The sequence below is a fragment of the Lutzomyia longipalpis genome, chromosome 2, assembly GCF_024334085.1.
Source record: "Lutzomyia longipalpis isolate SR_M1_2022 chromosome 2, ASM2433408v1".
Classification (NCBI taxonomy): domain Eukaryota; kingdom Metazoa; phylum Arthropoda; class Insecta; order Diptera; family Psychodidae; genus Lutzomyia; species Lutzomyia longipalpis.
The window spans coordinates 2,165,409-2,182,024 of NC_074708.1; the positions used below are offsets into that span (position 1 = coordinate 2,165,409).

At 33.1% G+C, this 16,616-nt stretch overlaps 1 protein-coding gene across 1 annotated transcript; it reads right to left on the reverse strand.

Annotated features, from left to right (window-relative positions):
* Positions 1-2,392: 2,392 nt before the first annotated feature.
* LOC129788555 (brain tumor protein) lies at positions 2,393-15,969 on the reverse strand. The gene is made up of 9 exons (XM_055824736.1): positions 15,910-15,969; positions 14,751-15,385; positions 13,017-13,149; positions 11,791-12,883; positions 9,879-10,642; positions 8,205-8,398; positions 7,961-8,124; positions 7,658-7,890; positions 2,393-6,297 (listed from the first exon to the last, which is right to left on the reverse strand). Exons 2-9 carry the CDS (start codon positions 15,143-15,145, stop codon positions 6,193-6,195), a joined length of 3,081 nt encoding a protein of 1,026 aa, XP_055680711.1. The 5' UTR covers positions 15,146-15,385; positions 15,910-15,969; the 3' UTR covers positions 2,393-6,192.
* Between the last annotated feature and the right edge of the window lie 647 nt (positions 15,970-16,616).

A 16,616-nucleotide genomic window follows, 5' to 3' on the forward strand; every position in this document is an offset into this window, starting at 1 on the left:
ATTTTCAACGTTTAAACTCATGCGAAATACTTCATTTCTAACCATCCCAAATTGATTCTTTTACTTTTACCTTTTTTTCTTCATTCATTTTCACTGACTAATTTTTATGAATATATAAACCTGAGCATAAGTCTATGTTTTTTTTTTAATATTTAGCTTCAATTTTCTTTAAAGTTTACACAATAATTATCAAGTTTCATATTTATTACAAAGATTTCTATCTTCCTTCATTCACAAATATTTCTTTCGATCGCTTTTTATCTCATTTTTCCTGGCTTTTTTATTACTTTTTATTCCTTTCTCATTCCATTTATTAATATATTAATAATGAATTTTTAAAAAAAAATCACAAATAAGCTTGTCTCTCTGTCTGTTCAATAAACGTCTTCTTTGTATTTTCTACACATAGAGTGTCCCAGGAGAAATGCACAAAATTTATTTTTGTTTCCTTTGTGCCTTCTCAGGGGAACCATTTAGCTTTCAAAAAATAATAAAAAGTCGTTCAAAAAAACATTGTGCAAATACATGTTTATCCTTTCCTTTTTCTGCTGTAGTCAATTCAAAGTAACTTTGCACCAAAGTTCCTACTAGAAAGTAAACAAAAAACTGAGCGACGAATGGGAATTAACCAATAAGCATGCAGCTCACAAATTCATCAACCAATCAGATGAAAGTGATAATTCTTCTTCTTCTTCTTTGCTGACATTTCACCCAAGAAAATTTGCTGCAATTTAATTGGTTAATAAACCAAACTCCACCCAATTTTCCTTCAAAATGAGCAAAAGCTTCAATGCAAAGTTCCCTTTGAATTGAATACAATTTTTCTATCATTAAGGTTTGTAGTTATTATGAAAAAATTGTAAAAAGTTGCAATAAAATCAGTTAAAAGACAAAAAAAATTAATAATAAAAAAAATAATACACAAGTGAAAAAAAAATGGAAGTTTCAACGAATTAGTAAATTTGTATATTTAAAAAAAATCAGCAATCATTTAGACTCTTTAAAAATGTTTGAGGAACTTTTAAAATTGTTGATAACATTGTTTTTTTTTCTTATTAAGTGTGTGTGTCTTATTCGCGATGATCATTCTATTTTTTTTTATTATCTATACAATCATCATCAGTGTACCATTCTTGATTTTTTATTTATATAATTTCTAAGAAGATGTGTGTAGGTGTAAATTTGTAAATCATTGGGTTTTCTTTCTTCATTTTTGCTTTTATTAGCTGTGTTTCTTTCAGACACAGCTTTTGTGTACCGAGCAAAATCGAAAGTCGTCAGATCGGGCTCAAACTTGGGATGAGCACGAATTAGGGTCCCCACATTCCAAAAAACGTATGCGCCAAAAAATTTTTTTTTCCGGCCGGCCGTCCGTCCGTGGTTCAACTTGAAATTGCAAGAGAACGGTAATAGATAGAGACTTGCGGTAAACGGCAAAGTTTAAAAGTCGACTGGAAGACGTCCGATTATGACGTCAAATTTTACCCCCCACCCCCCCGTCCGCCATTTTGAATAACCTCAAAATTTTGTTTTCGCTATATCTCAGCCCCTGTAATAGCTAAAAATCTGAAATTTTTATATGTTGTAGGGGCCATCAAGAGCTTTCCAACGATACCTCATTTTCGAAAATCGGTCAAGCCGTTTAGTCAATATGGCCGCCACAATTTTTCATCGAAAATCGACCATAACTCGAAAACGGCTTGACCGATTTTGATCAACCCGGGGTCAAATGAAAGATCTCAACAAATCCTACAACTCTCTAGAACATCAGAAGTTTCAAAAGTGACCGCTAGAGGGCCAAAAATCAAAAACAAAATTTTCGAGTACTTTTCGATGAATATCTCGAAAACGCCATTATCGATTTGCTTCATTTTTTGATATGTTATAGCTGACCATATTATCTAGCTCCATGCCAAAAATGAAGAAAATCTATGTCGCCGTTCTCGAGATATAGCCTTCCAAAGTTGGCATGTCATATCTCGGGTTCTACAAGTCCGATTTTGATCAACTCAAGCGCAAATGAAAGGTTTCGTGAAACCCTACAAATGTCTAGAACATTGCAACTTCGAGAAATGACCACGAGAGGCACTAAAGTCAAAATCAAAATTTTCGAAAATTTCGAACTCGAATATTTCGAAAATGCCATTATCGATTTACTTCATATTTTAATATGTTATAGTAGAGGTTAAGACCTTTCCAACGATAGCTCAAACTCGAAAATCTATGGAGCCGTTCCCGAGATATGGTGTTTTAAATATTTCTTGGGGGATGACTTTTCAACTTTTCCCGACTTTGCGCGTATTTAAATTAATTTGCGTTATAGTTTGCTCTCACAAAATTGGTACACTGAAAGAAACACAGCTCTCGTAAGCTTGGTCAGCTTACCAGTACATTTTTCTTTTTATTTTGCATAATAGTTTATGTATATTTAACGAAAGAAAAATTCACTTGAAGAACTTTTTTTTTACCTACTATTAGTTGTTTTTGTGGTTACGGTTTTGTCCTACAAAATGTCAATTTTTCACTTCTATTTAAGATGAATCTCATTACATTTTTTAAATGTTTGTTTTTTTTTTGTTAAATTCTTCACCGTTCTACATTCAAATTAAACATTCACTGAAAATTCTCCGAAAAAGCGTTATGTATCGTACTTCAATGTATATGTATAATATATAAATATATAGTAAAATACTCCTTATCATAATGTTATAATATGTAAAATTTAAGGCAAAAAATATCATCAAATATATACTTTGGATTGTTTTCAGCTATACATTACTTCATCTTTTTTTTTCATCTCATTTTTTTTTATTTCGCTCCTTGCACCAGCAATTGCCGTAGCTGCTGTAGAAATCCCTATCTTGATACGTTAATTGCTGTTGCAAGCAGCGATTTACTTTTTTCTTTAAATTAATTGTTCAATTTTCAAATAAAAGAAAAAAAAATATTACAATCAATAAAAAAAATGCATCCTTACGAGTAACATTAACAACATATTCAGGTTTTTTTTTAAAAATATCTCTCTATATACTTATTAATACAAATAAAAAAAAAACAAAATAAAAAATTAACACATTGTAAAAAAATCCGGTACAGCGTGTCATGTTTTATTTTTCTTTAAAAAGATTTTTTAGTTCATAAGAGGAAAAAAGTTATTTAAAAATAAAATTGAATACGCGTTTCTCATATTAGTTTTTATTTTAAAAAAATCATTTAATTAAGATTTAAGAAAAAGGATTTTGAAGACTAAAGGAAAGGAGGCTATTCATCAGCTACTGCTCTCGCGGACTTTCTGACTGCAGGGCTGAGCGTTGCATTCCAGGGGTCAGCGTGTTCAAATATCTCAGGCTCACTCTGAATGGGTCCCATCTTTTGATCAGAAAATTCTGCTTTTGATCAGAGAAATATTCCGTTTTGACCAGAAAAATGTTCGAATTCTAAAAGGAATGTTCCATTTTTTTTTAGAAAATTTTTTGCCATTTTGATCAGGAAAATATAACATTCGATCAGGATAATATTTCAAAATATTAATATTATTTTCGATTTTCATAAATTTATCAGATTTGGAAAGGGAATTAAATTACCTGATGCAAAAGGTCAATGTGAAAATTTGTGAAATTGTGAAAAAAAAAACTTTTGCCTTGGTTTACCAAAATGGCTGTCAAGAAATAACGGGTTGACCGATTTCCAAAAATTTACCGGTTTTGGAAAGGTGAGAAATGTACCTTTCCAATACTGGGAAATTTTTGAAAATCGGTTGACCACAGCCAAAAATTTAACCAATCCATATGCATTTTTAGACAGAGTAACTATTGCTAAACACGAATCTAATCTGAATTTTCCGAAAAAAATTTCCGAGTTTTCCCGTAGAACACTAATAGTGAAAAGTGCCCCTTGGGGCAAAATGGTGAATTTGGTGTTTTTTTCAAAATAACTTTTTAAATTTTTGAAAAAAAAAAATTCCCATAATTATTGTAACTATTATATAAAATTTAGGATGTTTGATCATTCAGAGTTTCTTTAATTCAACGTTTTTTGTTTTTAATTTTTTGTATTTTTTTTATTAAAAATAAGTTTTAATTAGTACACAAATCTCTCATTCTCAATAGATATTATAGTGCCTTGCTAAAATAATTTCATTAAATTAAGATTAGCGAACAAAAAACGCAATTAACCGTTTTACCCCAGGATATTTGGAACAGCTAAATTTGGAAGGGTTTGGAAAATGGCCTGAAAAAGCATTTTCCCAATGAGATAGAGAAAAATCGTCTGAGACAAAGTTGTAGCCCGGAAAATTTCCTATAAGATAGTTGTTATGGGAAATCTAAAATATTTCCACGGAACTCAGGAAAAATTATTTCTCAAAAATTCACCGAATTACCCCAGTTTCCCCTATAGTCATTTGAATTTTGCTTACAAAAATATCCCATTTTAGCCTTTCCCGGAAACTTTTCGCGGGTAGTGTACAAAAATATGATCAATGCAATATTCTTCTGATCAAAAGTACAATTTTCCGATCAAAAGATTTGATTTACGCTGGATGTCTCTCTGAGATGGGTTCTGCACCTGGATGTTGAGGGGGGTTAAAATTATTTCCCAGCCCTGGGGCATTCACACATAAAGCTGAATAGCCTCCTTTTAGTTTTTCTGCTTAAATTTTCTTTCATTCCACTAACTTGTGATTTGAAGGAGAGTACGTTAGTTTCTTTTTGAATTTTTTATGGTCTTTTCAATACCAAAAAAGACTTCCAAAAAAATTCTTTTAAACAAATTTTCATCACACAGAAAACATCACACCTCATGTATAAAAAAAAAATATTCTTTACAAATATTAACCAAAAGAGAAACAAAAGATTAAAAAAAAGAAGTACGAAAATGTTTTTAAAAAATATCTCAAAATAAAATTCTACATAGTATCTAAAACATTTACAAGAAAAATATTAATAATTGTTTGTTTGTTTTTTCTAAATCTATTTAGACCGGTTCCGTTCACAATGTAGCATCTTTGATTGCATAAATTCATGTTTATTTTTTTTACATTTATTAATTAAAGGAAAAAAAAATCTTGTCGTTTGTATAATCTATCGCGTGAGTTTAAAAAAAAATGAACAACAATTCTTACATAAATATTATACTATTTAGAAACATAAATCAGTCGCATTCTTTTTTTTAGTTACATAGTAAAATCGTATAATATTCTCTCTTTCTTTCTTTTTAAAAGTTACAATGACAAAAAAACAACAAATAAAAAAAAACATTTCAATTTTTTCTCTCTCTCAAAACATACTTCTTCATCCATTAATGTCTTCTTTTTCATTGTGAATGTTTTCTTTTGTTTTCTTTTGTAGGTATTTAATTAATTAATCATTACTATTAAAAAAAATAGGTAGGTAGGTAGCATTAGATGACAAATAAAGTGGAGGTTCATTAAAATAAAAAAATAAACTAATAAAAAAACACTTAAAAGTGCATCATTCGTTATCATTCTCAACGTTTTTTTTTTCTTGCTCTTTCTCTTAATTTTTTTTATTGTTTTGTTATTGGAACCAGTCAAATGTATTTTTTTTTGTATTATTTTCAACCTTTTGTTAAAATTAAAATTAAAATAAAAAAACACCCTCTCTACTACAACAAGAAAACGCGATTCAATCGTCTTGTTAATAAATACCTTGTGAATGTACATTAAAATGTAATTGTTTGCCTAAAAATTGACTCATTTTTGTTTTCTTTCTTTTGTATAGAAAAAAAAGTCTTAAAAATTAAAAATTAAAATATCTATCTTCTTTCATTGAGGTTTCTTCTAAATTATTATTTTTTTGATGATCTATCACTAAAATTTATTTTATCTGTTCATTATATAAAAAAAAAACATGTAGAAGCGCTTTTCTTTAAAATCTAAGGAAAAATATGTTTCATTTTTTTTCATTCGTTTTTCTCTAATAATTATATAATATTTAATAAAAATTGTTTGTAAGATTTAAAAGGGGGAGGGGAAAAATATGTTTTTTTTCTCATCTTCTTTGTTTTCTTCTCTTTTTTTTATATAATAATTTAAAATAATGCATTGAAGGTGAAGGTAGTAATAATATTAATTAATAATAATAAAAAAAAGTAAAAATTAAAATATAAAACACGAAGAGATCAATAAAATGTTTTAACGATTTGGTTTGAGAATTCTTCCTTTCGCGACAATCACTGGATATAGAGTGTGTTTAACACAAGAACGTGATGGTTATTTTTGGCCAAAGTTACCACGTAACCCTCAGATGTGATCTTTAGTCCGCAACATCGTGACACCTGTACACACGTGAAGGAAAAAAAAACAAAATGGCAAAGAATATTTTGCCATTTTTGTTTTTTTCGAATTAACATTTTTTGAAGAATTTTTCAAAATAGATTTAGAAATATTTTTCTTTTCTTCAATAAGAAAAAAAAATGTCCAATTTTTATAAATTCTTTACAAATTTGCTTTAATTGATGTTTTTTTATATGATTAAAGATAACCCATTAAAGCACTGAAGCATATGCTTCTTGTATGTATTTTAAACCTAAAATACAATAAAGGGCGTGGTTTTAAAAGAAATATTTTTATGATTTTTTCCTGTTTATTTTTGGGGGAAAATCTAGAAGATTAAATATTCTTTTTTAACCTCAATTTTTTTTCTTTTCTAATTTTTTTATTTATCTTCATTTTTTTTAAATTTAATTTTTAGTTTATAATGCATTTTTATTTCTTTCGATTCATTAATATTTATTTAATTTATTATTGTTTATTATTTATATTATTATTATTATTATGTTTTATTAATTTTTAGTTTTTATTTTATTTCTTTTGATTATTTTATTAAATTTTTATTTGTTTTTTTTGCTTTCTTAAGTTTTTATTTATCTTTATTTTTTTTTTGTTAATTTTTATTTAAAAGTTTTAGTTTATTATGCATTTTTATTTTTTCCTTTTGTTTAGAATTTTCGGTAATTTAAACCCCAAAATTTAAACTCCCGCTCAGTGCGCGGACACTTGTTTTTCAAGTGGCTCATGGCTCATGATCTTGAGCCAGTTTTACAAAATTTATACTGTTAAATATACTTCAGCCAAAATCACAAAGAAAGACAGACGCCTTTTTAACTCGCGCAGAGAAATTTTCAATAAAGTGCAATAAATTCAAAGTTCAGCAGTTTTTTATTATAAGTGGATCCTGGAAGTCCTAAAAATTTGATCCTTCTCTCCAGATGGGCTCATACAGTCTACATTTCATCTAATTTTATATAAATCATCACACAGGTTCGTGAACACCTTTTTATTTATTTCTATGAAATTTATTATTTATTATTTTTTATTTATTTATTTTTTTATATCTTTAATTTTATTATTTTAATAATTTTTATTTAATTTTTAGTTTATTATGTATTTTTATTTTATTTAAGTAGGTATATTATTTTTTATTGATTATTATTTTTATTTATTTTCATTTGATTAATTTTTTTTCCGTTATAATGGATTAAAATTATTTAGTCATAATTTAAATAAAATTGCGCAAAATTGGACATTTTTCTTTAAAAAAAAATTGATGGAGAAGAAAAATTTAAATCTATTTCAATCTTCATTCAATAAAATTCACAACAACAACAAAAAAAAGGATTAAAAAAATGGACTTACCTTGACATAGGGGCACTCATATTCAGACTGCAGGACACCCTCGCGAGAAAAGCACGCAACATGGAAGCGATTTCCATGTGAGTCCCCAATGAGAATGTCACCAGCATCGGAAATATCAATTCCATTTGGGAAGCATGTCACTTTCTCATTGCCAATGCGATACTTGAATGTTCCATCTTCCGTGAAGACGGCCACACAGTGCCCCTTGAAGTCGCACACATAGAAATCATTTCCTGTACAAAATAAATAAATTTTTAAAGATTTTTCCTTTAAAAAAAAAAAGATTTTCAAAAGAAATCCTACCGCTTATGGCAATATCAGATGGTTCGCGCATGTGATTGCTACAATCGAACCAATGAACAAGATCTCCCTCTTCGGTGATGATAAAGACAGTCGGGGAGACGCTGTCAACTGCAACAATATGTCCCTGATTTGTGACTGCGAGACCCGCAACGATGTCAATGTAGCTACAAAAAAAATTATTAACAAAACAATTTTATTTGTTGATTTTCAAACAGAAAAAGCGCAAAGAAAGAAAAAATCTCACCGAATGGCAATTTTCTTCATAAAATGCCCAGTCTTGTTGAAAATCTGCATTCGCGAGCGTTCATTGCCACGATCGCACACAACAAACTTGTACGTTGGACGCATTACAGCAACTTTTCGTGGATACCAAAGTTGTCCCTCCTCCTTTCCAGGTACACCAAATTGGAACTTGAATGCTCCATTCTTCTCGAAAATCTGGAGAATTGATTTTTGTTTGGAGAGAGAGAGAGAAAAATGAGTGAGAATAGAGAGAAAATTGTAAAGAGTACTTAAGGAATCAAGGGGATGGTTTAACCTCATTTTCATTGAAGAAAAGTCACTTTTTGTTGAACAAAATGTATGAGAAATTCTCGAATCTCGCTCAATCTCGACCGATTCCCGAGAAACACTTTAACTTTTTTTATATTAATAATGTTATTTCGATAGTGAGATAGGGATCAATCGAAAGCTAATTAAATGTACTTTCGATTGCAAGTGGAATTGTACAAATTAATCCCTTCCCCTGATCGGAAGAACCTACTGCCTCACGAAAAGTACTGATTTCTCGGGGTTGGGCATCCCCCTGTAAGGAATCTTTTTGTAAGATATTTGAGAAGTATTTGAGGGAGAATTGAGGATTATTTGAGAAGTATTTGAGGGAGATTTGAGGCTTAATTATCTGAAAGAATTTTGAGAAGTAATTTAAAACTATTTGAAGGATATTTTAAGAGTATTTGAAGAGTATTTGAAAGAGTATATTTGAGGAATGTTTTAGAAGTAGGTATTTAAGGAACATTTTTGTAAGATATTTTAAAAGTATTTGAATGATATTTAATGGATATTTGAGAAGAATTTGATTGATATTTGAGAAATATTTGAAGGATATTTGAGGAATATTTGAGACGTATTTTAAGGAACTTTGAGAAGTAATTGAAAAGTATTTGAAGGATATTTTAAGAGTATTTGAGGTGTATTTGAAAAGTATTTGAAGAATATTCGAATTGTCTTTGAAGTATTCGAGGACTATTTGAGAAGTATTTGAAGAGAATTCCAGGAATTATTTAGAGATATTTGAAGAATATTCGAAGAGTATTTGAAGTATAATTGAGGAAAATATGAAGGATATTTGAAGAGTATTTGAGGACTATTTGAGAAGTTTTTACGGGAAATTTGAGTAATATTCAATGAATATTTGAGAAGTATTTGAAGGGTATTTGAAGAGCATTTGAAAGAGGATATTTGAGGAATATTTTAGAAGTATTTAAAGAGAGTTTGAGGATTTTTTGAAGATTACTTGATACCCTATCTCTGCGGATGAATAAACAATACCCATACAAAATATTTGAAAAGTATTTGAAGAGTATTTGAGATATATTTGAAGAGTATTTAAGGAATATTTTAAGAGATATTGATTAAATGATATTTGAAGAATATTTAAAAAAAGTATTTGGAGGATATTTTAAAAGATATTTTAAGAGGTATTTGAAGAGTATTCGAAGAGTCTTTGAAAAAGGATATTTGAGGATTTTTTGAAAAGTATTTTATTGAAGTATTTGGAAAATATTCTAAATATTAAGGAAATATTATATTAAGAAAACATTTTGAGGATTTGAACAATATTCAAATTTTTATAAACAAATATTCCACCAAATCCCACATTTTGAGCTTAAAAATTAATTTCAGTCTTCAAACTCACCTCAATTCTGTGATTATTCGTATCTGCCACAATAATCTCCTCATCGACACCCAAGCAGAAGCCATGGGGTGAATTGAATTGCCCCTTTGAGGCACCCAATGAGCCAAATTTGCACCGAATCTGCATGGGGGTTGCCTTTGAGCGCCCTGGGACGCTGATTGATGATTGAAAATTCGAAATGGTGAGATCATCATTGAGAGATGACAATGACGTGCCGCCACCATTGGGCATTATGGAATTCCCGGTGAATTCATTAATGAGAATATTATCCACGCCTGGTGATGGTCCACGTGATATCAATGAATTCCCCGCTGAAATATTCCAATTGGAGCCAATTCGTGCCACCGCCGGGGCGCCACTTGCATCACGATGCCCACCAGTTGGGGGGAGATTAGCAGGGGGTGCATTGAGCCCCAATTTTGCCAATGCCTGCAGATTGTTGAAAGCATTCTGATCCCCGGAGAGGACATCGGCGAGGGTGAACTGCGGGGATGGGCTGGGATTTGTCGATGGAATGATGGGATCCGCCAATTCGGCGTGCTCCACCAAATTGGCCAACTGATGAATGTTGTATTCGGCAATACGTGAGAGCCCCGGGAGGGCGGGTGTTGCCCCAACAGTTGTCACAACAGACGCGGCAGCACCACCACCCCCTGTGCCATTAACCAGAGGAACTGTTGTTGATTCCGGTGTGAGAACACTTGCCGGCAAACCCCCAAAGCCACTACTTCCGCCAGCACTGCTTCCACTTCCATTTCCGAGGCCTAAAGAATTTTTTATTTTTAAATTATTTTCTCTTAAATTAAAAAAAATGTACTGGTAAGCTGACCAAGCTTACGAGAACTGTGTTTCTTTCAGTGTACCAATTTTGTGAGAGCAAACTAGAACGCAAATTAATTTAAATACGCGCAAAGTCGGGAAAAGTTGAAAAGTCATACCCTAAGAAATGTTTGAAAGGCCATATCTCGAGAACGGATCCATGATTTTCATATTTTTTTTTGTTTGAAAGGTCTTGAAGTCAGCTATAACATATCGAAAAATGAAAAAAAAATATGTCGCCATTTTCGAAAAATTCGAGTTCGAAATTTTCGAAAACTTTGTTTTCGATTTTAGCGCCTCTTGCGGTCATTTCTCGAAGTTGCAATGCTCTAGACATTTGTAGGTTTTCACGAAACCTTTCATTTGCGCTTGAGTTGATCAAAATCGAACTTGTAGAACCCGAGATATGACATGCTAACTTTGGAAGGCTATATCTCGAGAACGGGATGCATAGATTTTCTTCATTTTTGGCATGAAGCTAGATAATATGGTCAGCTAAACCATATCAAAAAATGATATTCATCGAAAATTTTGTTTTTGATTTTTGGCCCCCTAGCGGTCACTTTTGAAACTTCAGATTGTCTAAAGAGTTATAGAGTTTATTGAGATTTCTGCAACCCAGGCAATGGCACTGGGCTGGAATTGCCGGTTTCTTGTGGTCCGGTTGCCGTTATCATTTAGTATCGGCTAGTGTGTTATTTCTGTGCATGCGTGTGTGTTTGTTTTCCGCACGCACTAATATTTGCCAGATCCTGTCCACCTAACTTGGCTCGCCATTTGACGGCCCGCTTTGTCTGAGGCCTCCCAAGCCGTTTTGCCCCATCCCTTCCCACTTATTAAAGTAATATCACAGTTTAATATCACAGATCGTTTCCTTATCACTGGTCCAGGTTTAAAATCTTGCAATTTAGCGTTGTACTCCGGCCGGTAAGCCGGAAAAACTTTTTTTTTTGGCGCATACATTTTTTGGAATGTGGGGACCCTAATTCGTGCTCATCCCAAGTTTGAGCCCGATCTGACGACTTTCGATTTTGCTCGGTACACAAAAGCTGTGTCTGAAAGAAACACAGCTAAAATGAGTTACAAAACTCACTTGAAATGTCTCCATCGAATGATGATTGCATTGATGTTGGCAGCGAAATGGGGCTACTCCCATTGACGGAACCCGTGAGGGCACTCACGCTGTTGCACGTACTATTCTGCGAGCCATTGTGCTGATTCCCACTAATCAGGATCGGTGGCATTCCCGGCAATGTTGGTGGGGGTGTACACTCCTTTGGGCTCACGGGACAGGCTTCAGTTTGAAACTTCCCAAATGCCTCCTGAGCTAGACGTTCGAAATTGTCAAAATTCGAATGAAACTCCACGGAATAATTGCTATCGGCCTTTGGTGTTGTACTGACAAGATTGAGAAATTGACATCCAATCAACTTCTTCAGGCTCAGCAATTCCGGAGCATTTGCCTGCTCAAGGACGCGCTTCGTGAAATTGCACGCATTCTCAATCTTCTCCACGGACTTCTCCACATTGTGCAGCACATCCATAATCTTCAGCTCACGCTCCGAATGGAGGCATTTCAGCTCTTTCAGCGCATTATCGCGACACTTCTCGAGGACAGCTTTAAAGCTCTGATACGATTCCTCAATGAGATCACGCGCCACATCGTGTTGCGTCTGGAGTTCCGTGAGGGCCGACCCGAGGTGGCAGGCTGCCTTATCGCAGTACTCCACCTTCCCACGGGCCTCCTTCATGAGGTTCTCCACCTCAACACGCACACACTTCTCCGCATCACTCAGCATCTCGTACACATGATCGGCACCCTTGTGCTCCGCAATGAGGCATTCATTGCACACGGGCAGCTCGCAGCTGAAGCAGTAATACTTCAAATTCTCCGTGACGTGCGTCGTGCAGAACAATGGCTTATGTATGGCCATCTTCTCGCTCGATGACGCCTTCACCAAATCCTCCAACTTGACAACTTTGTGATTCTCAAAGCATCTCATCGACTGATGGGCATTATCACAGCTAGCGCAGAGAATGTTGGCGCAATCGTTGCATCGTGATATCGCATTCTCCTTCCCCTTGCACGATGTGCACGCAAGTACGCGCAATTCGGTGCTGGATAAATCAAGTATATTGGTCGCAACATAATCGCAGTGCAACGAAGCAACTCCCTTGGCACCAATCTTCGCGTGATTTTATTTGTTTTGTGGGAAAAAAATTACAAAAAAAATTAATTAAATTCCTCTAAATTCAAAGGGAGAGAGAAAAAGAGAAAAAAAAAAGAGAGAGAAGCTCTCCATCAATTGGGCCCCTTACCTTGGTAATTTGTTTGCAAATGGGGCATTCCACAGTGTACCCCAGAGCTGGGTCGGTCGCACAGAGTTTCGCAATGCATATTTCACAGAAGACATGAAGACAAGATAATACTCGAGGTGATTTTAATTTAGTTCTGAAATTAATAAAATAAATTTTCTTTATATTTCTTTCCAAAAAAAATTATTTAAGTCTTAATAAAAAGATGTAAAGAATAATTAATTTTTTGAAGGTTTTTCTGACTTAAAAAACGTTTTTTTTTTTTTCAAAAAAAAATTAAATGGAATAATTTTGTTAATGATTTTTTTTATTTTAATAATTTCAAAATGTTTGAAAATTTCAAAGGAGTTCAAGAGTTTATTTAGTAATGATATTTAAATTTTACACAGGCTTAAGAAAATCAGAACATTTAATCAAATACTGAAACTTTACATTTTAAAGACTAAAATCTAGAATGTAATTCAACAGTTGTAAAACTTTGACCATGAAAATGATAAATACAGAAATTTTTAAAATTAGAGCTTTAAAAAACATTTTCTAACTTTGACATAGAAAATTTAACTTTCAAAAAATTCACAGATTTAAAATCTTAAGCCGAATTTCAAGAAAATTGATTCAAAATTGATTTTTCTACGAAATTTTGAAATGAGATTTTGTGAAAATTTCAACAGTATCCTGAGTAATTTTGGCCAAGGGACTGAAACTTTTCTGCCATTTGTGAAATTTTCAAATTGAAATTGTGACTGAATAATTTAGTTTTCAAACAAATCCAGAAAATTAAAATTCCTAGGACTGAATTCTTGAATTTGAGTCAACAGTTTTAAAACTTTTTTTTTGTTTTAGTTTTCTAAGTTTCTGAAATTTTCAATTAGGGTATCAAAAAGGTTCATTGCAAATCCTGATTTTTTTTTAATTCTAAAAGAAATTTAACATTTTAGCTCAGAAGGTGTTTCAGATTACGATATATTTCTTCTAGAATTGAAATTTAAAATTAAGACTGTATTTTTTTTTATCAAATCCTGGTATTTTTAAGTGTTAGACGTTGAAATTTTCGATTTTATTTAAGATTTTCATTACAATAACCATGAAAACGTTTTTCTTTATCAGAAATTCAAAATAAACATTCAAAATTGATCAAAATTTATCTTCCAGTTCATTAAATTAAAAAAATTAGACCCTGTAATATTCAATCAATATATCAATTTCTGTTAAAATTATGAAATCTTTAAACCTCGCGCCTGAAATTTTTCATCTAAAAAGATAATTTCAACCGAAGAAATTAAATAAATAAATAAAATCTCGAAATTTTCATTTTTGTACCTTTGAAATTTTCATTTTGATTCTGAATATCAATGAAATGTCCAAAAAAATGTTTAAAAAGTGTCTGAAATTTTCGAAACTTAATTTTTTATTCTTTGAAAGTCCAAAAATTATGAGCTCTAATTTTTTCTTGTCTATGAAATTTTCATAAAATTTCCTCCAAGCCCATGAAATATTGGAAAAATATCCTAAATTTGTTCATAACTCCGTGAAATTTTCAATTCAGATCCTAAAATTTTTCAAACAAGTGGACTTTAGAGATGAATTCTGAAGGATTTTTATTCCATTTATCTAACAATCAACAAGGATTTGCAAGAATCCTTCCTAGAATTCTTCTAAATCATAATCTAAGCTTAAGAATTCCTTAAAAATCTAAGGAAAAAGGCTAAAAAAAACGTTAAAGAAAATGGAACTTACTGGCAAATTTTGCAGTCGTGATCGTGACCATTAGAGAGACAGTTGTTTTCCTCCAAAGAGCCACCGTGATCGTTGAGGAGGTCACTCCCGAAGGAGTCAGCAAACATATTGGCATCGGTGTCGTCGTCACACGGGGGCGACGGGAAGGTCAGCAAGTCACCCTCGACGTCCGGAGTGTCCAGGGGGCTTGTCCCCGTGACGCCAGAGGGGGTGGTGGTGTTTGAAGCAAGAGAAGAAGCAGCAGCAGCAGCAGCGGGAGGAGGAGGATTCACAGCAACGGCGGCTGAATCGCGATTATTGTCCGTGAAGTGCTGAGTGACGACGGCTGGTGGTGGTGCAACTGGAGGAGGATTGTCTGCTATTATGGTGTCATATGCGTCCAGCAGCGATGCCATAACACACACACTTCACTTTGCACAGTCCGTCGAGGATTCAGATTAATCCCACAGTTAGCAGCAGAAGAAGCTTTCGAAGCCTTTTCCCGAAAAAAAAAAAGTTCTTTTGATGATTTTCTTTTCTTTTGTTTTGTTTCTTCTGTCGTCTCCGAAAGATTGCTTTGATCAGCTCCTTTTTTTCCGTGTTCAATGTTGTTGTTGTTGTTGTTGTGTGTAATTTAGGCCTCAGATGCCCAAAGTCTGCAAAAGAGAAGAGAAGAGAGAATCTTATCACACCCGCCAAGTGATAACGCAGCTTATTTGCGGGAGTGGCAGCAGCGATTTGACCGGAAAATCCCCCCAAATCGTGGGAAAAGCTCTTGGGAAGGAAAACGTCGCTGCAGAAAATATGCGCAATGCAGATGGCTCCTGGTAACCTTGGACGCATTTACCCAGTCAAATATGTATTGATTTGTAGGCCCTTTCACAACCCCCAAAACACCCCCAGGAAGACACACACCCCCCCAAATGCCCACGGAAACACAACAAAATTGCGAAATATGCAGGAAAATTGTGAAAAAGTCGTGAGAAAAAAGCGCGAGACGTTTCTGCGGGACCCCGAAACGCGTGCCAAATTTTCAAACGCCCCCCAACGGGTGGAAAACACGAAAATCGCGGGAATTTCAACACAGAACCACCACCCACGCACACAGGATGCCTTTCCAGGTACACAATCAGGTGAAAATGCAAATTAAAGGGTAATTTTTGAGGAAAAAAAATCTCACCTCACAAAAATTGGCCATTAAACGCGAACTACGCCGGATTTTGTTGACAACCTGAACTGCGCAGCGCGAAACTATCGCGGCTAACGGCGAAATAGTGGAAATTTTGAATTTTTTAACTGTCAAAACGGCTAAATTGTCGGAATTTTTTTACTTATGATTTTTCCAGGAAAAACTCATTTTTGGGGCTCGGAAATTTTCCTTAAAGGCTCTGGGAAGGCTTCGGGGGGCCCCGAAGAGTTTCAGTAAAAGTTTTGACGCGAAATTCGCCTGATTTTTTAATCCATTTTGCACGACTTTTTTCGGCGCGAAATTTGAAACTTTTGAACTGGCGATACAGTTCGACGTGACGATGCTTCCTGATAATGAAAAATCATTTTTTCCCGGAAAATTCTGCGGAAAACACGAGAAAATTGCGAAATACTGATTGTGTGAGGGAGACGGATAGCGGGAATTAGTATGTCTCATTTACTCTTTAACCAATAGTGCCAAAAAGTATAAGTGGTGGTTTTTGGAACTATATTAAAAGCGCTAAATTCAAAAACTCCCAAAAAATGAAGCCAATTTGCAAATTTTTCAGTTTTTTTTTTGTAAGAAATGTGGTAAAAAGTGAATAGTTTTAATTTTCTACCATTTTATTTTCTGAAATTTGGTAAATTGCATTAGATTTTGATACTTTTTAGTCAAAATTAACAAATATAAATTCCAAC

Bases quoted from the DNA above. Each gene is read 5' to 3' on its own strand.
- LOC129788555 (XM_055824736.1), bottom strand. From the start codon at position 15,145: ATGGCATCGCTGCTGGACGCATATGACACCATAATAGCAGACAATCCT. The intron at 13,150-14,750 runs GTAAGTTCCATT...TATTAATTTCAG, and splicing joins CACGACTGCAAAATTTGCCA to AACTAAATTAAAATCACCTC. The intron at 8,125-8,204 runs GTGAGATTTTTT...TTTTTTTTGTAG, and splicing joins ATGAAGAAAATTGCCATTCG to CTACATTGACATCGTTGCGG.